General features: G+C 41.4%; 1 protein-coding gene across 1 annotated transcript in view; it reads right to left on the reverse strand.

Annotated features, from left to right (window-relative positions):
• Positions 1–26936, reverse strand: part of SPHKAP (SPHK1 interactor, AKAP domain containing) — a 182966-nt gene extending 156030 nt beyond the window's left edge. Inside the window, exon 1 of the mRNA XM_075269002.1 lies at positions 26810–26936. Within this exon, the coding sequence (XP_075125103.1) occupies positions 26810–26832 (23 nt within the window). The 5' untranslated portion in view covers positions 26833–26936. The remainder of the gene's footprint in view (positions 1–26809) is intronic.
• Positions 26937–27844: the final 908 nt, after the last annotated feature.

Genomic DNA, 27844 nt, shown 5'->3' on the forward strand with positions numbered 1-27844 from the left:
AATAATTAGGACAGTGATGTCACTGCACAGGAATAATTAGCAAATCATACAGCAATTGGAGCTATGGTGTGCCAATCCAAGTGTCTGAAAGACACACACAGTTACACCAGATATTATTACATAAGCAAAAGCACTGATGCCCAATATTAAAACATAACATTTATTTATTCCTATATAAAATACCTTGATCCCTTATAAAATATCCTTGTGTAAGGACAACAGATAGTCAAGCTTTCAGACTCAGCACATGAGTATTATTCTTTCCTCACCCATGTAGCAAAGCCCAACCGTCTATCAGATGTAATAAATAGAAACGGTCTTACCAGGTCTAGTCGCCGGCTGGAGTACTGTGGACAAAGGGTTAATTCAGGAATCCTCCCTATACATATTCTCACAATGACCCTCAGTTCCCCGTAACTCCCGCCCTGACAAGGGCAGTCCACAGCTGTCCCTTACAGTTGCCTGGTATAATACAGTATATATCCCTACGCGTTTCCTGGCACCGTATTGCGCCAATCATCAGGGGATTTTCAAAAACACTAAAGTATCCAAGTACTATGCCTACCCACAGTGGTGAGACTAGACTAACTTAGCTAGACAGTGCTAACTAGCATGACTACCAATGATGACTATGATAGCCAGGAATAATTAGGACAGTGATGTCACAGAACAGGAATAATTAGGACAGTGATGTCACTGCACAGGAATAATTAGGACAGTGATGTCACTGCACAGGAATAATTAGGACAGTGATGTCACAGAACAGGAATAATTAGGACAGTGATGTCACTGCACAAGCAAAATCATCAAAGGGAACAGCCCAGAAATAACCATCACCATCATGTCACACTGCAATATGATATATCCAGTGATGTCACAATACATATTTAATAAACATGGTGAAGTCATGGGACACAGTTGTTACATATAGTAGGGTTGTGGCTCTCAGTGATGTCACTGTATGGAAATAATTCACACAGTGATGTCATAAAATAAAAACAAAGTAACAGAACAGAAATAATAAACACAGTGATGTCAAAACCAATGACTAAAGAGAATCACAGTGATGTCACTGTACTAAGATAATAAATACCTGCACGTTTTATGTGGCAGGGCAATCTCTGGGTTCCCCCCGGGTCATTGGGTTCAGATGTGATCTCATCCTTTGCACCCTCTATAGTTAACACTCTGCTAGTGGTATAAAATACTGGCGATAATTCACACAATGTACAGCTGGTTGTGCAGATCTGTTATGGTCAATGTGATTTGATTTTGCAGGAATTCACATCAATTACCTTCGATTCATTTATGATTTATTCATTTCTATGCCACATGCATCTACCTCACATCTTGTTACAACTTTTGTCAGATCTGTTCTATATAAATGACAAAACGTAACTTGTGACCTCTTTGTCCTTCTTATCTGTAAATCCTCTTTCATCACATTTCTTCCCTTCCCTGCTTTTATATAGCTATTCCGATTCCCAGCATGTTTGACTCCTCAGTTTTTCTCTCTCACCCCTTCCTTCCCTTGCTCTCTAGCCTGGCCGCCTCTGTGTAACGCGTTTCACCATTCCTGTGATGTGACGCCTGGGATTATGACCTTGTGTCCGGATACATTTATCTTGCTTTGAGGAAAATCTCTTGGAACTTGTTACATTTTAATAATAAAATAATCTTATTCTGTTTTTCCTTTTTAATTGTCATAGCTACGGTAGGCTGAGAACACAAATATACAGGGAACCAATACAGCCTTTGGATTTGGGTCTTCTCCTTCCACCAGGGGGAATATATATTTATGTCCCAGAATCAGAACTAGTGACCATCTAGTCGTGTCTTAAAGGAAATCTATCACCTTATTTTCATGTGCAGGACCAATGGCATTGATGGAATATGTTATGTATAATGGCATTCAGCAGATGGAGTTGCACCACTTACAACACCCTGTAGCATATATTACAACAGTCTCCTTCACAGCTGTCTGATTTCCTTCCCTCAGAAGCCTTGGATATGTATAATAAAACTCCACAGGGTCAAACTAGCAATCCTTTCTCGGGGCTGATATGACCACGGATCCACCAGATAACTTAGGTAACTATATTTACAGTAAAAAAGCAAACAATCCATGAAAATGTGCTTTGGATTGTACATTGAGACCAAAAATGTGTGCAATTTAGTAGTTGCAGCTCTCTAGCACTGTGATCAAGGAGTTCTTGGTCTTCATGAGCAGTAAACCCCTTCACAGTAGATTGACAGCTTTCTTCCTGTTATAGTGCATAGGGAAAAGGCTGTCAATCAGCATCTGTAAAGTAGGGAAGATCTGGGGGAACCTACAGTTTATACTACTGGCTCACAACTCAACACCAGTGCTGGAAAGTGTGGATTTTCTATTTACAATTTCTGGGTACCAAACTTGCTTCTAAAAAAAATAACCTTACTGATAATGAAGCATTTGCTAGCTTGCATTTCAGGATATGGTGTTCCTGTTACCTGGTTGTAGATCAAAATATCAGTGCAACATTACAATCTATGGACATGGAATACAAATAAGACCGCATTGGTGAAAAAGAAGAATTTACTCCTAGCACCACCTATGGAAGGTAGCTTCCTTTAGATTAATGCCTGGTTTTCAATTAAACCTAAGGGCATAATCTGGGAATAATAGCCAAGCCAGAATAACTCCTCTAGAAGCTAGAGGTTCCCATCCACAGACAACTGTTTCAAGGTTTTGCCTCTCATCGGTGAAGAGCAGGTTGTGTGAGAGATCTTAATGTGGGTCAGAAGGTGTAATGTCTCTCATTAGGGATAGACGGGTACAGACTAGAGATGAGCGAACAGTAAAATGTTCGAGGTTCGATATTCGTTTCGAGTAGCCCCTCAATATTCGACTACTCGAATCGAATATCGAACCCTATTATACTCTATAGGGGGAAAATGCTCGTTTCAGGGGTAGGCAACATTCGATCAAATTATACTTACCAAGTCCACGAGTGAGGGTCGGGCTGGATCCTCCGTGCAGTCTTCTACTTGCAGCGTCCCTGCGGCGTCTTCCGGCTCTTCATTCACTCTGCCAGGCATCGGGCCTGGGCAGAGCCGACTGCGCATGCCCGCACTACAAGCGGACATGCGCAGTTGGCTCTGCCCAGGCCCGATGCCTGGCAGAGTGAATAAAGAGCCGTAAGACGCCGCGGGGAAGCTGCACGGAGAAGACTTCTAAAGGTAGGAGAAGAACCAGCGTTGATTGGCCGATTGTATACCATTCGGCCAATCAATGCTGGTTCTGCATCGAACTTTTACATTCGAACAGCGAGTGGTACTCGATCGAGTACGAGTATTTTGAATACCGTAGTATTTGATCGAATACCTAATCGATCGAGTACTACTCGCTCATCTCTAGTACAGACCATACATGCCCTGCTAAGAATTCTGGGTCTTATTTGTATTCCTTACCCAGAATTTATAGCATGGCCATGATCTAGTCCCTTTGCCAATCTCACCCTAATAAGAGACATCACCCCTTCTAATCCATGGGCATGAATGCAGTTTCAAGGTGACTGGAACAGTAAAATTCCAGACAATCCATTGCAGTAAAGCCTAAGATTCTCCCAAGTTGCATATAATTTTTTATACTTGCAGTAAAAGTTGTGTTGGGTCAATGCGCGACCTAGGTATGGGAGGAAGTCAGTGAACCACATGAATCTTTTAAGACAGAACCTTTCAGAATATTTATAGCAATTGCCTGGAACGCAGAAATCTTAGCTAGTCCAAAACCCTTTGAAGCCTTCACACATGTCATTTTCTATTAGGTACCCCAAGTGTGCAGTCAACACAGTCTGCAGGCTATGTGGAAGCCTCTAGAAAACTACAAGAAATGAAGTTTCAGGCAATTTTCTGCATCTCTGATGTTTTGCCGAGGCGACAGTCAAGTTTACTAACAGCTGCATAATTCACCTGTTTTTTAATCCCTGACAAAACAGTTTTTTTTATTTGCACGAAACGCATCAATTCACCTCTCAGCAGCCATGCAAAAATAATCCCGCCGGGCATGAAAAGGTCAGTAGGTGCGAGCAGCACAGATTATTTAAGTTCAATATTCACAATACTTCTGCTGAGCACGTTCTGTTCCTCCTCAGGTTTTATTACCATTTTTATTGACTCTCTTTGCATAATTCAATCTACACAAATCCTTCAGCATGTCAGAAATGACGAATGAGATGGATTGGTGCTCGTGTAAAACAGGGGCCATGTGCAAAGCTTCAGCTTCATTCCCTGAACGGCTTTTATTCTGACACTGCTTTTCACTTGAAAAATTTTACAACTCAATGTAGGAGAAAGAAAAGGCTTCAATGACATTTATGCTAGTTAGATAATCATATCCTATGTGCCCAGTCCATTGTACAGATGTAGCAAAGTTTAACTTGACTCTTGCTGCAGAATGATATCTTATTACAGAAAACTACAGAAGCCATTGAAAAGCCAGCGAAAGAGATTAGTTAGAGGGGTTTTCCCACCCAACATTACTGACCTTTCCTACAGATAGGTCACTAATATTAGGGGGTGTCTGACAACCATCCCTGTTCTCAGTAGCTGACACATAAAGAAAAGAGCAGAAAGTGATCTCTGTTTCCTGTGTAGCAGTGGAATCACTGGAGGTTAGATCCCAACTGAATGGGAGTTGACGCGCAGTACCTGATCTGGCCACTATACAGGAAACAGCATTGTCTGCTTCCTTCTACATTTCTGGGTATCAGCTGATCAGTGAGGGTGTCGGTTTCTGACTTCAACCAATCTGATATCGATGGCAGATTTTTTTTCACATCGTTTTTTGCTGGATTTCACTATGTGGGGCCTTAGCCTAAATGTAGTATATATGCACAATCATGGTATCATTCAATATAGGGACAAGGAGCCCCTTCACTAAGACAATGAGTAAAATTCCTCTTCTATCATGAATAAAGTGATGAATATTATGGTGTAGTTAGAGTTTCTGGACTAACTCCATTGCATATTCTTATTTCATATTGTGGGTAATGCTTCTAGACTTCAATTATAATGGTGATAAAGAAGACACGGACTTTGTATGGTTCAGAAAGATCATCCACAAAGTGGACCAATTGAGGAAAATAGTGTCATCTTACAATAACTGACCTTAGAGGGAATCTATGGTGGACCAGGCATTTTCATTGTAGTGGCTGCTACAGGGGAAGTAAAATATTTCATGGCGGCCATTAAGATAATTGGCCATAAATATTGTTTTAATTACATAAATTATTTTACACCTACAGATACACAGTGTGACCCCTAAACCCCTTCACTACCTGTAAACAGGGAAGGAAACAAGAAAAGATTATTTAACTATAAATTCCCATTATTATTATAATCCATGGTTTCCATATACAGATGTAGCTGAGTTAACACAAACTTCTGCAATTGGTTAATCAAGCATAGTATCTTATCACAAACGACAACAACAAAATAATGAATAGTCATTGGAATAAAAATTTTCAATGGCTTTTCATTGATTTTTGTTGTCTTCTGTGATAAGATACCATGCTGCAGCAGTTTAGCCAATTTCAGAAATTTGGGTTAAAGGATCCTATCTATACTGCTAGTTTATGTGGATTTAAGACTTTTCCTAAATAAATTGCTTTATCAAAACTGCTTTGTATGGCCACTATCTTAATTTATTCACTTCATTGTTCACACTGCGTTTCCATAACTATGGGCCTGGTGATGAGCTTATCTCCTGTGTTAACAAGTGACATAGCTCCCTGCTCTCAGGGAGGGAGGGGCAGGTAAGTGCTGGGTGCAGCTTGTATTTCTGAGCTGTTTATCTCTATGTACCACTCAAGTGACGTAGCTCCCTGCTCTCAGATAGGGGAGGGGGAGCTGAGTCCTCTGTGCTTGTATTTATGAGCTCTTTATCTCCTGCTCTTCCTGTTATCAGTCGGATAATTGAATTTGGCTGATAAGGGCTGAGATAGGAAGTCTTTTACCTCTGTATGTAAGCACAGACCTTAAACGGAGTTTATTGTAAACTGACTCAAATCCAGCTCTGATACATCATCTTCATATTGTACATCTTCCTGTGATACTGTGGGAATTTATTTACAACCAATCCCTTATTACTAACTGCAAACATGAACTGCTATGAAGAGGGATAGCATAGCTTTGCCTGGGAGACAACAAGTGAAACTCCACCCACCAATGTACCGAGAAAACCAGGAAGTGAACAGAGCACACAGCATGCAGGTTGCTGAACAAGCCAGTTGGGACTATCCCTTTAACTTTGCTGCATCTGTATTCCACAATTGTTTCTCTCCCCTTTATTGTATAATAGAATGTTTCACACAATTCATCATAGGACATACTATTTCATTGCATTATACTTATAGAAAGACTGGCTATCCCATTCTTTACTATTATGAAGTAGCTATAAATAGCATTCTATAATCCCGATAAGGCCCTTTTTTCTTTGCATTTCTCCAATCTTATAAGTCCTCCATTCATAAAACACTAAAAACTCCTTATTATTATTCCTCTGACTGTATGATTTATGTGTACGTATTCCCGCCACCCACTATACTGTACGTATACTAAATGTTATTAACTCCCCCTCTTCAGACATCTCATCTATTTTTCTAACCTTCTCTCTTATTCTCCACATCCCTTAGGGCTTGTTCATACGGAGTAAACGCGGCACGCAATGTACCGCGTGTATGGGACGTTTGTGCCGCGATTTTGACGGTGCATATTTGCGGTCGCGTTATAGCCGCGCTAATGCGACCACAAACATGCACCGTCAAAATCGCGGCGCAAACGTCCCGTACACGCGGCACGTTGCGTGCCGCGTTTACTCCGTGTGAACAAGTTCTTATTCTATTGTCACACAAGCATCTATTCCCCTACTATGGTGCCCACTACACAACAAGATATTCAGCAAGCCTTGTATTTTTTCTTTTCCTCCTAACAAATTTGTGGACTTTTGGTGCATCCAACACTTGGCAGAAGATATACTAGAAGATATACTATCAGCCCCAATTCTACATCTTGTTTTATTCAGTAGTGGATTTATATTTCGTGATCCTTTGGGAAGGTAGAAATATTAAGGCTAAGGGTGCATGCACACTACGTAACGCCGGGCGTGTATGAGAGCCGTACACGCCGGCATTACAGCAGACTGCCGAACACTTCCCATTCACTTCAATGGGAGCGCTCGTAACAGCGGCGTTTACGAGCGCTCCCATTGAAGTGAATGGGAAGTGTTCGGCAGCCCTGCTGTAACGCCGGCGTGTACGGCTCTCATACACGCCCGGCGTTACGTAGTGTGCATGCACCCTAAGACCCCATGTGGCGTCCCGTGGTTCTACCCAAAGTGCTTTGCATGTAAAGTTTGCAGAGGTTTCCTTTATACCTTTAGGGTAACTGCCTGCATATCTGTAAGTATAATTGACATGCTGCAATTTCTAAAACCGCAATGTTTTTTGAAATCACAAAGTGTCCACAGTGTGTATGTTACTGCACAGTGTGGATGGAATTTGATAGAATCCCATCGACATTGCTGTGACTGTAAAACACAGCGTTTAAGCCACAAAGATCATGGGCCTCCGAACTGGAAAATCCCAGGTGAGCTACATACAAAAAAGATGTGATATGTACCCCTAGCCCTGTGCTCTGTCAGCTAGCCCCCCATTCCATTCCATACCATTCATGCACTGCCTGGGCCAGAAGTGAAGCAGCTCAATTGACCACTGTGGCAAATCACTGACCTCAATGGTCACATGTTGAGTCCAAGTATAGTTTTGGGCCATCCCTTATTCACATTATATCCTCTGTGTGTGATTTTTTAACATTTTCTAAGGCCCTGTTCATATCATATTTCTTCTACTTTTCATGTCTACTAGAGATGAGCGAACACTAAAATGTTCGAGGTTCGAAATTCGATTCGAACAGCCGCTCACTGTTCGAGTGTTCGAATGGGTTTCGAACCCCATTATAGTCTATGGGGAACATAAACTCGTTAAGGGGGAAACCCAAATTCGTGTCTGGAGGGTCACCAAGTCCACTATGACACCCCAGGAAATGATACCAACACCCTGGAATGACACTGGGACAGCAGCGGAAGCATGTCTGGGGGCATAAAAGTCACTTTATTTCATGGAAATCCCTGTCAGTTTGCGATTTTCGCAAGCTAACTTTTCCCCATAGAAATGCATTGGCCAGTGCTGATTGGCCAGAGTACGGAACTCGACCAATCAGCGCTGGCTCTGCTGGAGGAGGCGGAGTCTAAGATCGCTCCACACCAGTCTCCATTCAGGTCCGACCTTAGACTCCGCCTCCTCCGGCAGAGCCAGCGCTGATTGGCCGAAGGCTGGCCAATGCATTCCTATGCGAATACAGACTTAGCAGTGCTGAGTCAGTTTTGCTCAACTACACATCTGATGCACACTCGGCACTGCTACATCAGATGTAGCAATCTGATGTAGCAGAGCCGAGGGTGCACTAGAACCCCTGTGCAAACTCAGTTCACGCTAATAGAATGCATTGGCCAGCGCTGATTGGCCAATGCATTCTATTAGCCCGATGAAGTAGAGCTGAATGTGTGTGCTAAGCACACACATTCAGCACTGCTTCATCAAGCCAATACAATGCATTAGCCAGTGCTGATTGGCCAGAGTACGGAATTCGGCCAATCAGCGCTGGCCAATGCATTCTATTAGCCCGATGAAGTAGAGCTGAATGTGTGTGCTAAGCACACACATTCAGCACTGCTTCATCACGCCAATACAATGCATTAGCCAGTGCTGATTGGCCAGAGTACGGAATTCGGCCAATCAGCGCTGGCTCTGCTGGAGGAGGCGGAGTCTAAGATCGCTCCACACCAGTCTCCATTCAGGTCCGACCTTAGACTCCGCCTCCTCCGGCAAAGCCAGCGCTGATTGGCCGAAGGCTGGCCAATGCATTCCTATGCGAATGCAGACTTAGCAGTGCTGAGTCAGTTTTGCTCAACTACACATCTGATGCACACTCGGCACTGCTACATCAGATGTAGCAATCTGATGTAGCAGAGCCGAGGGTGCACTAGAACCCCTGTGCAAACTCAGTTCACGCTAATAGAATGCATTGGCCAGCGCTGATTGGCCAATGCATTCTATTAGCCCGATGAAGTAGAGCTGAATGTGTGTGCTAAGCACACACATTCAGCACTGCTTCATCAAGCCAATACAATGCATTAGCCAGTGCTGATTGGCCAGAGTACGGAATTCGGCCAATCAGCGCTGGCCAATGCATTCTATTAGCCCGATGAAGTAGAGCTGAATGTGTGTGCTAAGCACACACATTCAGCACTGCTTCATCAAGCCAATACAATGCATTAGCCAGTGCTGATTGGCCAGAGTACGGAATTCGGCCAATCAGCGCTGGCTCTGCTGGAGGAGGCGGAGTCTAAGGTCGGACCTGAATGGAGACTGGTGTGGAGCGATCTTAGACTCCGCCTCCTCCAGCAGAGCCAGCGCTGATTGGCCGAATTCCGTACTCTGGCCAATCAGCACTGGCTAATGCATTGTATTGGCGTGATGAAGCAGTGCTGAATGTGTGTGCTTAGCACACACATTCAGCTCTACTTCATCGGGCTAATAGAATGCATTGGCCAGTGCTGATTGGCCGAATTCCGTACTCTGGCCAATCAGTGCTGGCCAATGCATTCTATTAGCTTGATGAAGCAGAGTGTGCACAAGGGTTCAAGCGCACCCTCGGCTCTGATGTAGCAGAGCCGAGGCTGCACAAGGGTTCAAGCGCACCCTCGGCTCTGATGTAGGAGAGCCGAGGGTGCACTTGAACCCTTGTGCACCCTCAGCTCTGCTACATCAGAGCCGAGGGTGCGCTTGAACCCTTGTGCACACTCTGCTTCATCAAGCTAATAGAATGCATTGGCCAGCGCTGATTGGCCAATGTATTCTATTAGCCTGATGAAGTAGAGCTGAATGTGTGTGCTAAGCACACACATTCAGCTCTACTTCATCGGGCTAATAGAATGCATTGGCCAGCGCTGATTGGCCAGAGTACGGAACTCGACCAATCAGCGCTGGCTCTGCTGGAGGAGGCGGAGTCTAAGATCGCTCCACACCAGTCTCCATTCAGGTCCGACCTTAGACTCCGCCTCCTCCAGCAGAGCCAGCGCTGATTGGCCGAATTCCGTACTCTGGCCAATCAGCACTGGCTAATGCATTGTATTGGCGTGATGAAGCAGTGCTGAATGTGTGTGCTTAGCACACACATTCAGCTCTACTTCATCGGGCTAATAGAATGCATTGGCCAATCAGCGCTGGCCAATGCATTCTATTAGCGTGAACTGAGTTTGCACAGGGGTTCTAGTGCACCCTCGGCTCTGCTACATCAGATTGCTACATCTGATGTAGCAGTGCCGAGTGTGCATCAGATGTGTAGTTGAGCAAAACTGACTCAGCACTGCTAAGTCTCTGCATTCGCATAGGAATGCATTGGCCAGCCTTCGGCCAATCAGCGCTGGCTCTGCCGGAGGAGGCGGAGTCTAAGGTCGGACCTGAATGGAGACTGGTGTGGAGCGATCTTAGACTCCGCCTCCTCCAGCAGAGCCAGCGCTGATTGGTCGAGTTCCGTACTCTGGCCAATCAGCGCTGGCCAATGCATTCTATTAGCCCGATGAAGTAGAGCTGAATGTGTGTGCTTAGCACACACATTCAGCTCTACTTCATCAGGCTAATAGAATACATTGGCCAATCAGCGCTGGCCAATGCATTCTATTAGCTTGATGAAGCAGAGTGTGCACAAGGGTTCAAGCGCACCCTCGGCTCTGATGTAGCAGAGCTGAGGGTGCACAAGGGTTCAAGTGCACCCTCGGCTCTCCTACATCAGAGCCGAGGGTGCGCTTGAACCCTTGTGCAGCCTCGGCTCTGCTACATCAGAGCCGAGGGTGCGCTTGAACCCTTGTGCACACTCTGCTTCATCAAGCTAATAGAATGCATTGGCCAGCACTGATTGGCCAGAGTACGGAATTCGGCCAATCAGCGCTGGCCAATGCATCCCTATGGGAAAAAGTTTATCTCACAAAAATCACAATTACACACCCGATAGAGCCCCAAAAAGTTATTTTTAATAACATTCCCCCCTAAATAAAGGTTATCCCTAGCTATCCCTGCCTGTACAGCTATCCCTGTCTCATAGTCACAAAGTTCACATTCTCATATGACCCGGATTTGAAATCCACTATTCGTCTAAAATGGAGGTCACCTGATTTCGGCAGCCAATGACTTTTTCCAATTTTTTTCAATGCCCCCAGTGTCGTAGTTCCTGTCCCACCGCCCCTGCGCTGTTATTGGTGCAAAAAAGGCGCCAGGGAAAGTGGGAGGGGAATCGAATTTTGGCGCACTTTACCACGTGGTGTTCGATTCGATTCGAACATGGCGAACACCCTGATATCCGATCGAACATGTGTTCGATAGAACACTGTTCGCTCATCTCTAATGTCTACGCCCAGGAAAGCCCCCAGCATAAACACCAAGGGGCTCATTTATCAAGGTCAACGCTGGTCTTGATTCCTGCTGGAGTTTCCACCTAATTTACGGTGAGGTGCTCCTCACTGGCATAGACTTCTGGCACAATTTACTGCCATCAATTATAATACATCTGACCCTGCTACCGTCATGTCCAATGCCATACTTCTTTTAAAAACAGTGACATGTAGAGGACAAAACTCAAGAAGTCACAATTTTTTGTGCAAAATACTGATCTTGCTCATTTTTTCATGGCTTGCACACCATTTTTTATTTTTTTTTTTAGCACAAAAGCCAATAGGGCTCGATTAACTTCAGAGAGACCAAAAGATAACCTCTTGACCTTTGCTGAGTCATAAAAAAAGAAAAAAAAAGAATTGAAAGAGCAAAGTCAACTGCATTAATCTATATAGCAATATACAGTAAAGAGTTTTGTTTTTTTAATGTAGATTGTGTGCCCCATATAGGGATCCCAATGTACATTTTTTACCTATCAGTATGTCTTTGTAGAATGGGAGGAAATCCATGCAAACACAGGGAGAACATACAAACTCCTTGAAGATGTTGTTCCTGGCAGGATCCGAACCCAACACTCTAAGCACTGCAAGGCTGCAGTGCTAACCACTGAGCCACCGCCTTGCCCCCTTGGGTTTTTTTTTACAATGATACACTATAGCTGATGTAACCCACTGTAAATATACAATGGGATATGTCAAAGACCTTCATCAGAAATATAGTTTGTGAAATTTTACTGTCCTAGGCTGCTTTCGCACAGAGTAACACTCTGCTCATTCTGACACGTAAACACGTGTCAGATTGAGCGCTGCAAAACAGAATCTCATTGACTTCAATGGGTGCCGTCTCACGCACGCTACACACTGATATCAATCAGTTAAAAAGCCTCCCATTGAGTTAAATGGGTAGCGCACGTAAGTCAATGGGATTCTGTTTTACTGTGCTCATTCTGACACGTGTTTACGTGTCAGAATGAGCAGAGCGTTACTCCATGTGAAAGCAGCTCTACATATGTAATGAAGACTATTACTATGATGTGAACAGAGCCTATCAGAACCAGTTTAGCTCTACAAAATATATTTTCTCCCCCACCTTACAGATTCCTGTATTATCTTTCCCCTTATTACAGCTTTTATTCCATCCATAGACCCCACTCTCTTTGTCTGCCATGTCTGAGCTTTTATATGTTTAGTTTCCGACATTACTTTGTTACTCTATTTTTTTTCTTACTTTTTATCTTTTCCTCTGTCCTAGTAAATTCCCTCGCTTAACAGCCCTCTCAGATAAAATTTGGCTGTTCTATTGTCATATTGATGCTTTACCTTTATTAAAGTAAGGCCATTCCCTGAGGTTTTCCACCACAAGCTGGTCTTCGTCATCCATGAAAGTCGGTATGGATTTATTTTTAACCTTCTGTTCTCATTTACTTCTTTTCTGGCTTGTACCTCCTACGGTCGGACATCGTGGGCCAAACGTAATATTCTGTATCAAATCAATACTAGAAAAAGTGCTATTTGTCTTATTGTAACTAGTCCACTAAACTGCATTAAGATTCTTTCATCTCCATATATTGAACCGGTCTAATTCCTCAGAGAATTTATTAACTATATATTCTTAGTAGACTTTTTCCTCTTCTTCTCACCTGATCCATACATTCATCAAAGCGTTGTTGAAGTCTCATATGACTAGCAAGGAACTCTTATTTGCAAAAATTCATTTAAGGATAGCAGAATTTTAACACTTTTGTATACAAAGACCATATTACATTCACAGCCGTCTAACCTGCAATGGAGAAACATATCGCAACCATGCGGATCTATATTTTCTGATATGATTTCACAATTTACTTTTTCTTGGACAACAAAATTGATTTCTTGAGACTTGGGGGAATATGTTGAGTAAAAATTCTTTTTCTTACTACAGTTACCATTTCACTTATAAGATAGGCTTCTTGTACAAATGATGGCTGGTAGTCAATAAATGCATGAAATATTCTCGCTATCCCACAGTTCCTCACATCCCAGCATATTTTTTTACTTGGTTTGGTACATAAATGCTTGTTATAAGCCCATCTGTCAGAGAAAATGAAAAACAAACCGTGAAGTGGAAAATGGAAGAATAAAGGTAGAAGACCCAACTGAGAGAGAGCAGGTGAACATTGTCGGTTCTCATAGCCTTTACCTATTACTACTCAATGGTCAAATCTTTATGTACGGCCTAGTCTAAGACTAAGTTCACATGTGAATTACGTGTGGCGTAATTTGGTCCAGAAAAAAAACGCTTCCTAATTAGGAAGTGGTTTTTGGACCTTGAGGCATTTTTTGGAGCGTTTCCGGAGCGGTTTTTGGTAAAAAAAAAAAACGCTTCAGAAAGCGCTAGGCGGTTTTCCCCTCCCGTGACACGTTTTTTGGCAAAAAACCACAATGCTGTTTCCGCCTCCCATTCACTTCTATTGACTTCCTGAGGTGGAATCTGCCTCAAGAAAGGTCATGTCGCTTCTTGTTGCCGCTAGCGGAAAAAAGAACGCTAGCGGTCTCCATAGACCACCATTGTGAGGGGGCGGATTATAATGTGGATTCTGTGCCATAAACCGCCCCCTCTGTGCCCATGTGAATGGGCCCTAATACCATTTCTAATATGCCAACACCTCTCCATCAAGCCTCTCTTTTTCCAGTAATCAGGTAAAAAGAAGACAATATAGTGAAATTTGTTTAGAAGCCCTTAAAGGGTTTGTATAGAATCAGAACACTATGGCTCTTTTTTTCTAGCACCATGCCTGTACACAGGTTTTATCTGGTATTGTAGCCCAGTTCGATTGAAGTCCATAGAGTTGAGCTGGAACACCACAACCTAATCCTGTACAAACCCTTCAAAGTCCAGTCACTGGGTTACCGTCTAATCTCTAGAAAAAATTCACTTTATCATGCAAAACTGCATGAAGCCTTGAATGGAAAATCTAAAGGTAATGTAGTTTTCATATTATGCAAATCTCTGTTTCTTTTCTTGAAAGCTCCTTTAGTAGTTTTGTGTTTCAGTGGAGTATTCTGAAAATACATTACTTTGGAATTATTAATCTCTAGATTTTTCCCCCTTTAGCTTTCTGGAGGATCACAACTCTATTTTAGGAATACCATGAGAAGATGGAGAGGAAAATGGATAGGTGGTAATACTTTTACGAAGATCCCGTAGGCTCTCTCAGTAGTAAATAATGAGAAGAAGTCTCCTCTGCTACAATCTCCTCCCTGCACCCCATTTGGGGGATTTGTGTCCTTCCTGGGAAAGCCCCCCAAATACATAGAAACTCACTTTTATACAAATCTACAAAAGCCTCTCTATGGTCCTCTTCATGGGACAATCCCTTAAAAAGTGTGATCAATAATCTATAAGCATTGGGTGCAGCGTTAAAGGGGTTGTCCAGCTTTAACCCCCCGATTTTTCAATGATCTACAGCATGTGTATAATATATACCACTTACATATTTACTTGAGGTACCAAAGCTGCCCTGATCTACAGATATTTCTATATGTTTTTAGCTAGACAACCTGACCGCAGGCAGTTATTGTGTTTCTGTAGGACATGCCACAATGTCTGACAGGTGCAGGTCATACCACTTTGACCCGCACCTATCTACAAAATGGGTGACCTGCCAATCCAATTGATGCTGCAGGTGGTAACACATTGGTGATTCTTTCAATTTACTTGTTAAAGGCTTTATTCACACTACCAAAGTTCACAAATGAGCGTTCTCTATGATCTGTGAAAATATAGCTCACATTCTATTTTTTTTTTTTGGAATGAAGTGGAACCATTGTTCCCTTTTTACAGATCCAACTTTTCAATTGAAATTCAATGGGTCCATGATAAAAGTGAATGCTACACATATGTCATTGTAGGCATTAATAAATACAGCTGAGAACTGGCATGTATGTGTGAATAAAGCCTAAGAGCTCAGAATAAAAAAAATCTTCCGCGGAAAAGCAGCGTTTTCAAAAACAGTCACGTTTTTGAAAATCCCAGCATATCAACTTCACCTGTTGAAATGTTGGCGTTTTTTCCCTATAGGTATAATAGGAGCAGTGTTTTGTGAAAAACACTGTGGAATAAAATGCACTGTGTGTCCAACGCATTTTCTCCGCAGCATTTAGCCTACGTTAGCCTAAATGTATCAAATTTACAAGACAAAAATGTTACACTAGGTTCGCATTAGTGTTCGGTTTTCCACTCTTTATGTCCACTTCAGGATCCGAAAAATGGAAACCACATAAAAAGCGGTATGGAAACCAGTGGACCCCATAAACCGTAATGGGATCTGCCAAGTTTCCGCCGAAAAAATGCAGAAATGTCCAGCTTGCAAAACTTTTCTCTCTGCATTTTTCAAGCGGAATGGGGAATGGAGACAGAAGCAGGTGTGAACCTAGCCTTAGAAGTCAATCTTCAAAGGCTGGATCAGGCTTGAAATTTAAATATACTTGATAACTCTTATTTAGTCAATTTTCTGCCAATACAATGGCCAGCCTGAGAAATATTAGAATAAAAGCTTCTCTTAAGCTGATATAAAAGATCCGACCTTGTCAGTATCTTGTGCTCATTTGTCACTTTCCTATATAAGAATATGTGGCTTGACATTTGCTTTATCATAAGACATCTCCGCTTTAGACTTATATGCGGTACAAGAAGGGTCTGCCATCACGGTGACTGCAGGCGGCATGAATGACATAGGACAGCTGGATCTCTTGACACAAATTTCTAAGGGTAAATGAGAAGCCAAGATTGTGATTTAGGACTAGTATAAGAATGAAGAGGGCACAGGCCAGCGGGATGAGAGTCAATGAGCGACATACTGCGCCATTTACATAATCCATTCTCTGCAGTATATTACGTTACAGCAAAAAACCTTGTACCACAAACTATTGATAAGTCATCTGCGCTTTACATTAAGAGAAAATTAGGATTGATTTAAGATAAAAATGCCATAGGATGGCCAATGTGTGTCATTCCCTGGCTTTTAACTAACCATTGTTTTCACAAGAGTGGCTTATAGGGGAATAAATAATGGAACAATACATTAAAGCCCAATGGACGGCGCATTGTAAAGTGAACGCTATAATTAAAGTAATTGCTGGAAGCAGGATCCAGCGAGCGCCGAACACGTATGGAAAGCAGAACAGGATTTGTAGGGTAGATGGTATAGAAATCTATATGAAGCACCACTGTGCAGAAACAGGGGGTCCATTTGTTTTGTCTATTGACAATGTCGCTACATACAAGATTATATTTTCCTTGTTAAAATTGTAGGTTTAAGGCGCTGCCCCTGCTGTCTTTCTATACGTTTTATCGGTGATAATATCCCGGGGCGCAGTCATAGCAAATAAAAATATCTATAAAGGGTAATAATAAATAGCGCTCAGATGGATATACAATATAAAGTAGGTACGGACATAATTCACACTTATGACATATAGTAAAAACCATAGGGGGAATTTATTGTGCAATTTGCATCAGTTTTCTGATGTAACGCCAGCATAAGTCATAGTTTTATTGTGCACAGTTTGTGACTTTTACATTGCTCTTGCTGGTTCGCAATAAGTGGGTGGGCTTAGCAGAGGGGGCAGGGTCTTCCACAGCACCCAAGCTTTACTATAAGGCATACATTATAAGTAGAGATGAGCGAACACTGTTCGGATCAGCTGATCCGAACAACACGCTCCCATAGAAATGAATGGAAGCACCTGTGACGCTGACTTTGCCGGCGGCCGGCGTCACAGGTGCTTCCATTCATTTCTATGGGTGCGTGTTGTTCGGATCGGCTGATCCAAACAGTGTTCGCTCATCTCTAATTATAAGGCATATATATGGCAGCTGATATGTAGATTTCTGAAAGATACAGCAAATTTATTAAGACTCCATGGTCTCCAAAATTGGATAATCCAGCAAAGTTTGGAAAGAGAATTGTCTATGAAATAGTAAATTCCACACATAATGTATAAAGTATGATCACAAGACATTTATTCATTTGACTTTCAGGTCTATGCAAGACTTGGTAATTCCCAATAACCGCGTTTCGTTCTCTCCTCCAGCGTTCAGAATATCTATTATCTCTTTCAGTAGACTTAACAAGGTTGACCTGGCTCCAGCATTGTAGACCTAGATCGTAGAGCGGTGACACCTTAATTTGTTTATGCTGGTTGCATCACAAATTATCATATGGGGCTGGGTTGTAGTTGTTGTTGTGGTGGTAACACGTGCTGGAACAAGCCAACAACTGTAATTCTTCTCATACATGGACACGCAATATTAATTATAGTTTCAGAAGAACAGACACCGTATGATTCAAAGTCTCTAGACTGAGACTGAATTTGGTCATCCTTTGGGTTACTATTAGAAAAGTGCTAGTGCTAGAGAGAAAGACCATTACTATCAAAGAGTGGGGTTATTTTCTTTTGCCACCCATGGTTGACATTTTGGCATAGCCACCTTCTCCAAGCATAGTCATCTGTCACCACTATATTACGTTGCAGTGATGCCTTTGTTATTTATGTCAATTTTGTAGATCTGGAAAAAAGCAACTTTGAAGTCTTATGCAAATGAGGCAGTTGGTGCACTGGGGGCAGGTCTTTAGCTGCATGGGGAACTGCTCATCTTACTCAAACCTAAATCATCTTCCCACTACTGCGCCATCACTCTTCCTTCTTCAGCTGGAAGAGCAGGTACAGTTACCTCATATAGGGCACCGTTACTATATCTCTGTTCTCATTAAGGTCAATAGGGGCAGAGCTGCAGTAATGGTGCTCAGCCACTATATAGGACATGGAGCTATCTGCTTCTGACTCCATACACTGTATAGTACCTGGACTGAACACACCCACAAACAGATGATGTATGCCGAGGCTTGCTGTCAGCCTCCCCACCAATCATATATTTATGGCCACTCCATTTTAAAAAATCCTGGAGACTCCTTTAGGCTGAAGCCCCGTGTTACGGAAATGCCGCCTTTTATATTACAGATTTTTTTGTTGATTTTTTTCAGCCATAACTTGGAGTAGATTGAGAAAAAAGTAGAAGTATAATAATTCCCTATATAGATTGCATAAACCTTACACACAATTTTTTGGAGCAAACTGGAGCAGAATTCTGCATTTTGTTTAGTAAATTGGCTGCATTCTTCCTTTTCCTTATCAATGCTCCACCTTGGTCAAAATCATGTTTTTGTTTTCCATAATGGCCTGGATTATGGAAAGAATGCTTGGCAGTCTGGGGCAAAACAGCGGCTCAGTGGTTAACAGTGCAGCGCTGGAGCCCTAGGTTCAAATCTTGCCATGGACAACATCTACAAGGAGTTTGTATGTTCTCCCCGTGTTCTTGTGGATTTCCTCCCATACTCCAAAGACATGGGGCCCCTATATGGGGCTCATAATCTACATAAAAAGGAACATTCAGTAGTCTGCAAAATTCAATCTGGCAAATTCAGATCATGACAATTTTTACCACCCTGTCAATGACAGACATTATTTTTATTTCCACTTACATAAGCCGCCATAACAAACACATTATTCCTATTGCATTTGGGAAATGCCAACCACTGTGCCTACTTTATGCCATAAGCGTAAAATATGTTGGGATGAAACAGGTGATTTTCTAAATATAAATACAGGATATGGGGAATATAAATCTATCTAAGCAGCCAGCGCTGTGGATCACCTGGGAGTGTTCAGCTCACATTGTAGATTTGTTGGAGGAGGTTTCCATCCCCTTGGGACTATTTTCCATAACTAGAGTGCGGTGGTTTTATATCACTGATGATTACGTTGTTTACATTCAGCGCCGGCGGCCCTACCATAGCTTTCCTGGCTGTCTCTGCTCTCACCCCCTGCGATTTGAGTGCCAGAAATCCGCAGGAGGCATCAATTACTTCAGATTTATTCACCTCATTTCATGCATTTTACAGAAAATCATGTGGAAGACAAATATCATTTAAAACCAGCAGCGTGAGGGATCATCCTTCATTAAACATGTCTTGCTCGCATCATGCTTTAGCGTGAGACCTCCTTCCTATAAATAAGACTGCTCCCAGGAAAGCTCAGAGCTTTACAACAATTTACTCTGCTCACATAAGTGGCCATAACTCACAATTCTGGGATTTTACGTATTCTGTTAACTGTACTTTTAACCGTAACCATCTGTGTTGTCAGTAAGCCTGGTGTAAGGTTATTTTAATGCATTTGTGTTGTCTCTAAAAGGATATTGTATATTGGCAAAAACAGTGATTTATTGGCAACGGAGGCAGCGATTCACAAGGTCCGAACCTGCAAATCTGTGGGGCTGGGTTTAAATGCTATGGTCGAGGAACAGGCTCCCTATAAGTCAATGTCTGACCAATAAAAGAGCCTTGGATCAAGACTTGAGACATCAGCCAAACCAGAGAGACCATTGGTCCTGTGTTTTTAAACCAGAGAGACTGACATTCTTGGCTGTGATTCAAGGCTCTCTAGGTCTCTGCACAAAGGCAGTTAGACTATAATCTGTCCTATAATTCACTATTCATTTGTCAGCACTGGTATGTTTATTTGTTGAAATATTTTGCTAAGGCCCCATTCACATCTGTATTCGGGTTTCTGTTCTGGGGGTTCCCCAAGGAAACCACATGGACCCCATAGACTATAATGAGTTCCATGTGGTTTCCGCACAAAACATGCGGAGAGAAAAGTGCTGCTTGCAGGACTTTTCTCTCCGCATGTTTCGAGCAGAAATCACATGGACCCCATTAAGTTTATGGGATTTGCGGGTTTCTCTTGTAACCGATTTTCAATATGTATAGGTTTCCATTCAGGGGGTCTCCAAGCGAACCTCCCGAATTGAAATCCAAACGCATATATGAATGGGGCCTAAGGATCGTATTATAGTAAAGAAAAAAGTTCATTGCCCATAACAATTGTTCTCTATAACATTCAGCATTTACATGGTGCCATGATGACAGTGATCAGACTGGCCAGAAACTTTTTGAAAAGAGAAGTTGGATGGATGATTGAAATCACATGAATTCATCCAGTTATGGATAGATTTTTTTGGTTACAATCCTAATAACAAATTGCTAAGTGTAAATTCAGCTTTATTCAGTCCCTTGAGGTTTTTGTTTGTCCCAGAATTTTGGAATACTTTAATGGGTTGTCAATTGGGGAAAAATGTGGAACCAAACCAAAAATGTGGTATCTAAAAAAAAAAAAAATCCCTACCAATCCCTTGCTGAGTGGGAATTTTCAGTGTGTGTCGGGTCCAGGACGTAGAAACTATCAGAGACTTGGTAAGCATGAGAATGGAAGTTGGCTAATTTTTAAATCTACTCTGAGACTTTTTCCCCCAATTTTTCCACTGGACAACCCCCTTTTAACTATAACTTTGATTCTGATTATTCTATTATATTTTAACCACAAAAATCCATCTAGAGACAAATTTAGGTGATATATAACGATCAATGTATCTACGTAAGATTTCAGAGACCTACGTATAATGCATATCGTTGTATATATACGATACAGAGGATAAAGCTGGCTGAGGTGTCCTTTTTGGTGCCCTCCATCTATCATGAGAAAACCAGGAGATATATATATATATATATATATATATATATATATATATATATATATATACTTTAAAGAAGTTAACATTATTCTTTAGGTCACAATAGAGTTACCCAGATGTCTTTAGTTACTTACTTTTGCAGAACTATCCCCATATTGTGCCCCTGAAAATCTATGTTCCGCTCGATTATATAATAGCACCACATACTGTACTCCTGAATAAAAAATAGGGATACAGTTTTAGGTCCCACACTGTGGCCCTGATTTAAAATAGTGCCCCTAGTGGCAGGAATGTGTTCCTTATTTAAAAAATGGTTTCACTGTTCACTTTTAAGAAAAATGCCCCCACTGTGCTATTTGATTAAGATAATGCCCCTCTTTATAAAAAAAACTATGCCCCACTATGTCCACAGATTAAATGTTTATCTCACACTGTGCCCTCAGTTGAGGTAACTCATATGCCCTTCCATTGTAGAGCCAGCCTTTTTCTTAGTCCAAAAAAAATGAATCCACAATGGAAAACAGAAGGTAGTGTGGATACAAACAGAAGGTAATGTGGATACAAACAGAAGGTAATGCGGATACAAACAGAAGGTAATACGGATACAGACAGAAGGTAATGCGGATATAAACAGAAGGTAGTGCGGATACAGACAGAAGGTATTGCGGAAGGTAATGCGGATACAAACAGAAGGTAGTGCGGATACAGACAGAAGGTAATGCGGATACAAACAGAAGGTGGTGCGGAAGGTAATGCGGATACAGACAGTAGGTAATGCGGATACAAACAGAAAGTAGTGCGGATCCGAACAGAAGGTAGTACGGATACAGACAGAAGGTAATGCGGATACAAACAGAAGGTAGTGCGGATACAGACAGAAGGTAATGCGGATACAAACAGAAGGTAGTGCGGATGCATACAGAAGGTAGTGCAGATACAGTCAGAAGGTAATACAGATACAGACAAAAGGTAATACTTTTGTATTGGTCTGTGAATCTGTTTTTGGTAGCATCCTTGTTTTTGATGGAGCTGTCGATGCAGATGTGAATGTAGTCTAAACTGTTCCTTATGTAATAACATCATTTCTTGTGAATACCTCACATATTGTATAAGCAAACTAGAAATGTAGATTTTGGCACCATATAATGTATCCAGGCCATTTTATTTTTGACTTATTTATTCTAGCGGATGACATGGTATTTTAACTTAGTATATACAGCTGGACAATGGATAGGCTAGCACACATGGTTGTATCTTTCATATTCCGTAACCCAATAAATCCCAAGACTTCATAAAACCGAAGACTAATCTACAGAAACAATGGAAACAATTTACAAAAAAATGATATATATATATATATATATATATATATATATATATATATATATATACAGTATATATTTATATGGAGGAGAACAGTGAGTGTGATCATGGCTCCTAAACATTACAGGTCATAGATGGGGTATCTGTGGGACGTTTGCTTGCTCAAATATCATATGTACACTTGGGAAAGACCTATGGCAGATAAGAATCTGCAGCAAGCAGTCATGTTGGCCCTTTGGTTTCTATCCACTGTATTCATGATTTTTTTGCTTTATCACTTCCAATATCTATCAAGAGACACTTCGTAGTTGACCTCATATCTGCTGTAGCGTCTTCCTTAGGGATCTTCATCTGTACTGGCAGTTCATTACATCAGGGGGCACATCTTACAAAATGTCGTGTAATATATGCATGTATATGACTTCAGTACAGCCAAGCGTTTCCTCCCCCAGAAACCATCACATGAGAAGATGCATCTCCTAATCCCCAACAGAGAGGAGCCGCACCATTATGTGATATGGAATAGATTTAATACAAGTAACAAATCCAAGTTTCAAGTTTATTACTGGAGAAGCAGGAGATTAGGAGAACACTAAACTTCTAGACTTAAGAGAGGCTTACATTGGAAACTATTTGGAAGAAATGAAATAAAATACAAAAAGGATTTTTTTTTGGAAAGTACATCATATAAACGAAATGTGGATGTGAGTTATAAACTATTATTTTATAGTCAGGTCCGGAACATTAGACCCCCCATAGTTACAACAGTTACAATACCTCCTGATCGGTCACGGCTCTCTTAAAGGTAACCTGTTATGCTGAATATGGCAGGTAGGCAGCCTAGTATAGAGCAGGAGGAGCTGAACTGACTCATTGATGCCTATGGGAGATTTTTCTAGGGATTCTTTGTGCAGGGAGTAGATAAGATGTGACATTGTCTATTGTCAGTAGTAGATGCAATGATATCTGCTATATTCTATTGTAATCCTGTCTGTAATGTAAATTAAGCCCTTGTCTGTACTACAAACAAAAGTCCTACAGAACTGGCATGTGGTCATCTATTATTAGGCTTAATAGTTGGGGTTAAAACTTCAGGATAAAGTAATATTTTAAGAAATAAATAGTGACATATATATATAAAATTACAAATTGAAAAATAGGTAATTTTCCACTTCCTCCTTATGTTCATTCTGTGCTTAGTAGTCCAGTGAGCGGTCCTACACAGTAATTGACAGCTTTCTCTGTCATAGTAGGACCACCCACTGGACTCCTAAGCACAGAACAAGCTTTCAGTGACCAACTACTTTACCCCAAGTGTGAGAAGGATCAGAGGTCCTTCCTCCCAACCACAGTCAGGCTATATAACCAACATCAGGCTAAGCAGTGATCACTCCACACAGAGAACTAAATGATCCTGAAATCTTTCTTTTCTTTTTAGTCACTATGACTCCTAGTATCTTTTCTAGCTCCTATGCGCTTGTATGTGTTCTTTAATTGTAATATATTACTGTATTATCCATGCTGCTGTAACACACTGAGTTTCCCCATGATAGGACTATTAAAGGATTATCTTATCTTATCTTCAATTAAAAAATATATACAAAAGTGTTTTCTCTTAAGCTATCTCTTGCCTTATCCCATGCTACCCACAGATAAGACTATATTAACAATGTGAAATCCCACTGAATTACTTTGGTATAGAAATCCAATTTTCATGTAAATTGGACATCATCAGAACCTGTCAATTTTGGCAAAGCCAACAGTGTTGTATGTATAGGGCCTCCCCGCTGTACGCCAACAGATGAAGGAAGGGCAGACCTCCACCACTTTGTCCTCAAGGGCAGAAAGCACATGTACTGCAGTCTGATTTTTTTCTCTTTCAATTGTAAGGAAAGAAAGACCCACATTGTGACATCCCCTTGGGCCTTGATTGACCTTGATCCGACTCTAGAAGGATTACAGCTAAAACCTGACCTGCATGCAACAGAATAGAGACATAGGGAACTGGAAATACATAAATCATGTAGCAAACAAAATACTATAGTACATATACTATGTACCTCAGTACATGCATATATTTCATGCAATACTCACTATACTATATGGGAATGTATAAAAAATATATTCTCCATCTACTGTGTGATTTATTATACTATGAAAGTAAACAAAATGGAGATAAATATCTGATGCCTGTACTGAACGTCAGTAGGATTTTACGGTCATCCATCGTGTTCAGCGTTTTTGGGAGAAAAATGGTTCCTGCTACTGAAAATATGGCTTGGATATATTATTTGCATAGAACTATTGATCATATTTTTTTAGAATCTTTTGAACCTGGAATATTTAGGATGGCAATGGTGTTTTTTCTACTAGTAGAAACCAGCGTTCTCCATTGCCCACTTCACTTGAATGAGAGTCTGTCATCAGAATCTACTACATGAACCCAGCCCCATCGATAGATAAGTTAGAGTTACCTAAATGAAACTGTGAATATGCAAATATGTTCTAAGGGCAATCCCGGTACCCCGAAGAGGCAGGAGACAACATACTTGTTGCTCGAAGGAGCTGATATGTATATGCATCTGATATTGCTTTCATGAAATCTTCACGTTACTAAAAAACCCAAAGAGTAGTCACACATATCTTAAAGGGGAAGTCCAAAAAGTTGACTTTTAACCATTTATTAACCATGCTTTTAGACCTCTTAAAAACAAGATTTTAAAAAATACACCTGGACCACTGAATGTGTCCCCTGAAAAACATTTGTGGAAAGGGGCAGCTAGTGACTATTCACATATGTTCAAAATGTCTGACCCTGGCAGCCAGTTAGCGTAAGATACGGACGGGGACACAAAGTTAATTCGTGAACTGCTTGGAATTATTTGTGTTCTATACCATGAGAGTATAGGAGAGACCACGGGCCGCCATTGGATCATGTGATTAAGTGACAACTGGTCTTTAATAGTGAGACTATGCAAATCAGTGGGAGGGGTTCTAGACATTCCAAGACTTTGTCACATTGTATATCCTGCAACACATTACTAAAGATTATCTGGGGCAGGGGGAGGAGCCAGGGAAATTAGTTAAAACGAAGGAGACAGGTGGAAAGATGCGATATATCTGCAAACACAAAGAAACTGTTTTCAAAGCAAAGAATTGAGATGAAAAAGAGTTATTTATATTTCTCAGAGAAATATCTCAGCTCCGGGGATAAATGATTCATGAAGCATTCATCTATTTCTTTCATCCATCCTTCAGACAGCACTACCTTTGGGTATATAATCACATTTCACGCCATGCAAACGGAACCTGGAGCTCGAGAGACAGATGTACATGGACTAAGAATCTGGTGCTGGTGTTTGATACATGCTTGACTGGGATTATAACCCTTACAAATTCTAGTCTAAGCCTCACGTTACAGTTTATGGATTGCTGATCCAGAAAAGGGGAACTATATAATAGGATTTCGATCCATTTACTTTCAAGAAACGCATGGAGAACTTGGGTAGAGCATTGGGCAACATCTGACACCGCAAGACCATAGGGGCTGATGCTCTAATTCTGCTTGGATTGTACAGCTTGATAAATGACTTGGCACAGGGGATATTGACAGGTGGAGTCAACTTCTAGAGAATACAGGACTGTAACAGCACATTCCCCATTAGACTGCTTCAGTCATGTCAATGAAGAACATATGTGAGATGCATTCCCTCCTGGCACACGTATTAGCCTCTACCCACGACGTGTCCAAGCACTTATAATCGCATCGGAAATACAAAATCTCAAGAAAAAACATTCCATTAAAGTAAACCTCAGATTTTCTAGAAACCTCAGACATGATCAGAACCCCATCAAATCAGAAGAAAATTGTGCAAAATACCCCAAATCATCACAGATAACTCTATGACCCATATTGAATAGGGGATAAGAGTCCTCAGCACAGACATTCATTAATTCCTCTTTGCTATGTAACACAATTCCTGTAGATTTGACTACTAGTACACACAACAACATCCTGTATATAATCCTATAGGCATGCAGTAGGTGTAACAGAAGGACGAAAATGCCCTTAGACAATAAAGACAATTTTTTGGCATGTGATATTACTCAACACAGGCATTTCTAATGTTTTAATGCTTCCAAATTCAGAAAATTAATATTGCAATATAAATAAAATAAATGGCAAATTTACTAAAACAACCATTTTTTTTTAAAATAAAAAATTAAATTAATCTTGCAAAAATGTTTACTATATAGGATCTATCGGATGTATAATGTAGTTGGCATGGATAAAAGAATGAAGTTTGCCAAGTTCATGCCCAGTTTAGGAGCGGAGAGTACAAGGTCCTAGAGATGAGTCTTACCTGTGAGGTGCACAGGAGCACATCTTTAGGAGGACAGCATGTGGAGCGGCAGGGAGGCGCAGCAGCCCGGGGATGACTATACACTATCACAGCACAGAGTACACAAGCACTTGAAGCAACTCTCTCTGCTGGTTGTGAAGCTTTACTGAATCCTCAGATACAGAAGCATAGCCACTCCTTCCATCTACACACAGATGAGTCACAGGAGAAGATGTGAGCACGGCAGTTTTCTTTAACCCTTCTGCAGTCGGATGGATAGGAATGCAGCAGGAATCTTCGATGTCACCACAATAAAAAGAATTCAATTCGTGTGAAACGCGCAGCGCACGTTTATGTCAATACTTACAAGGTGACCCTGTGGTCACTGGGCAATAAATCCAAGAAACCTAAATGGATTTTAAGAAGAATTTGACTTGATGGATTATTCATCATAGTCACAGTATTAGGTCAGTCTGGCGGATGATCCCACACCAAAATGAGTTTGATTAACTGATAGACTGCTCAAAAATCCAATAAAATCCATTCACTTTTCATTTAGGTGAAGCGCGCTCTCACCAGTAACCTATTTTACAGATTGCATATTGATATATTGAATAACTTTGGAAACGCTTTTATCTTATGCTTATTTGGGGATCCCTTTTGTATCCGCAGCATAGGGCTATTCCGACCCCGTCAGCAAAAATAAATGATGGCCAACAGTGGTGGTCCGGAAAGATTATATTACATTTCTGTTTTATGAGTTATATCCTTCAACAAATGTTCATGCCTGCAAGGAAAATGTTGCCATTCTTGCAAATATATCGGAAAATACATAACAGAAAATAAAATTGTACTCATTACAGGGGACGAATCCTTAGGCTAGGTCAGCCAAATCAGATTGGTCAGGGTCTGATACCGGCACCACCATCAGTGAGCTGTTAAAAGAGGCAAATGCTGGTGTTAGGAACTGGACTGAAGCCTCCGCTACAGCTCACAGAAGCTGCCGTCCCGCTCCTCTGTCTGCGCCGAGTCTGGTGCATCCGAGTGCTTCAGGGG

This window comes from Leptodactylus fuscus, chromosome 3 (genome assembly GCF_031893055.1).
Source record: "Leptodactylus fuscus isolate aLepFus1 chromosome 3, aLepFus1.hap2, whole genome shotgun sequence".
NCBI classification, from domain to species: domain Eukaryota; kingdom Metazoa; phylum Chordata; class Amphibia; order Anura; family Leptodactylidae; genus Leptodactylus; species Leptodactylus fuscus.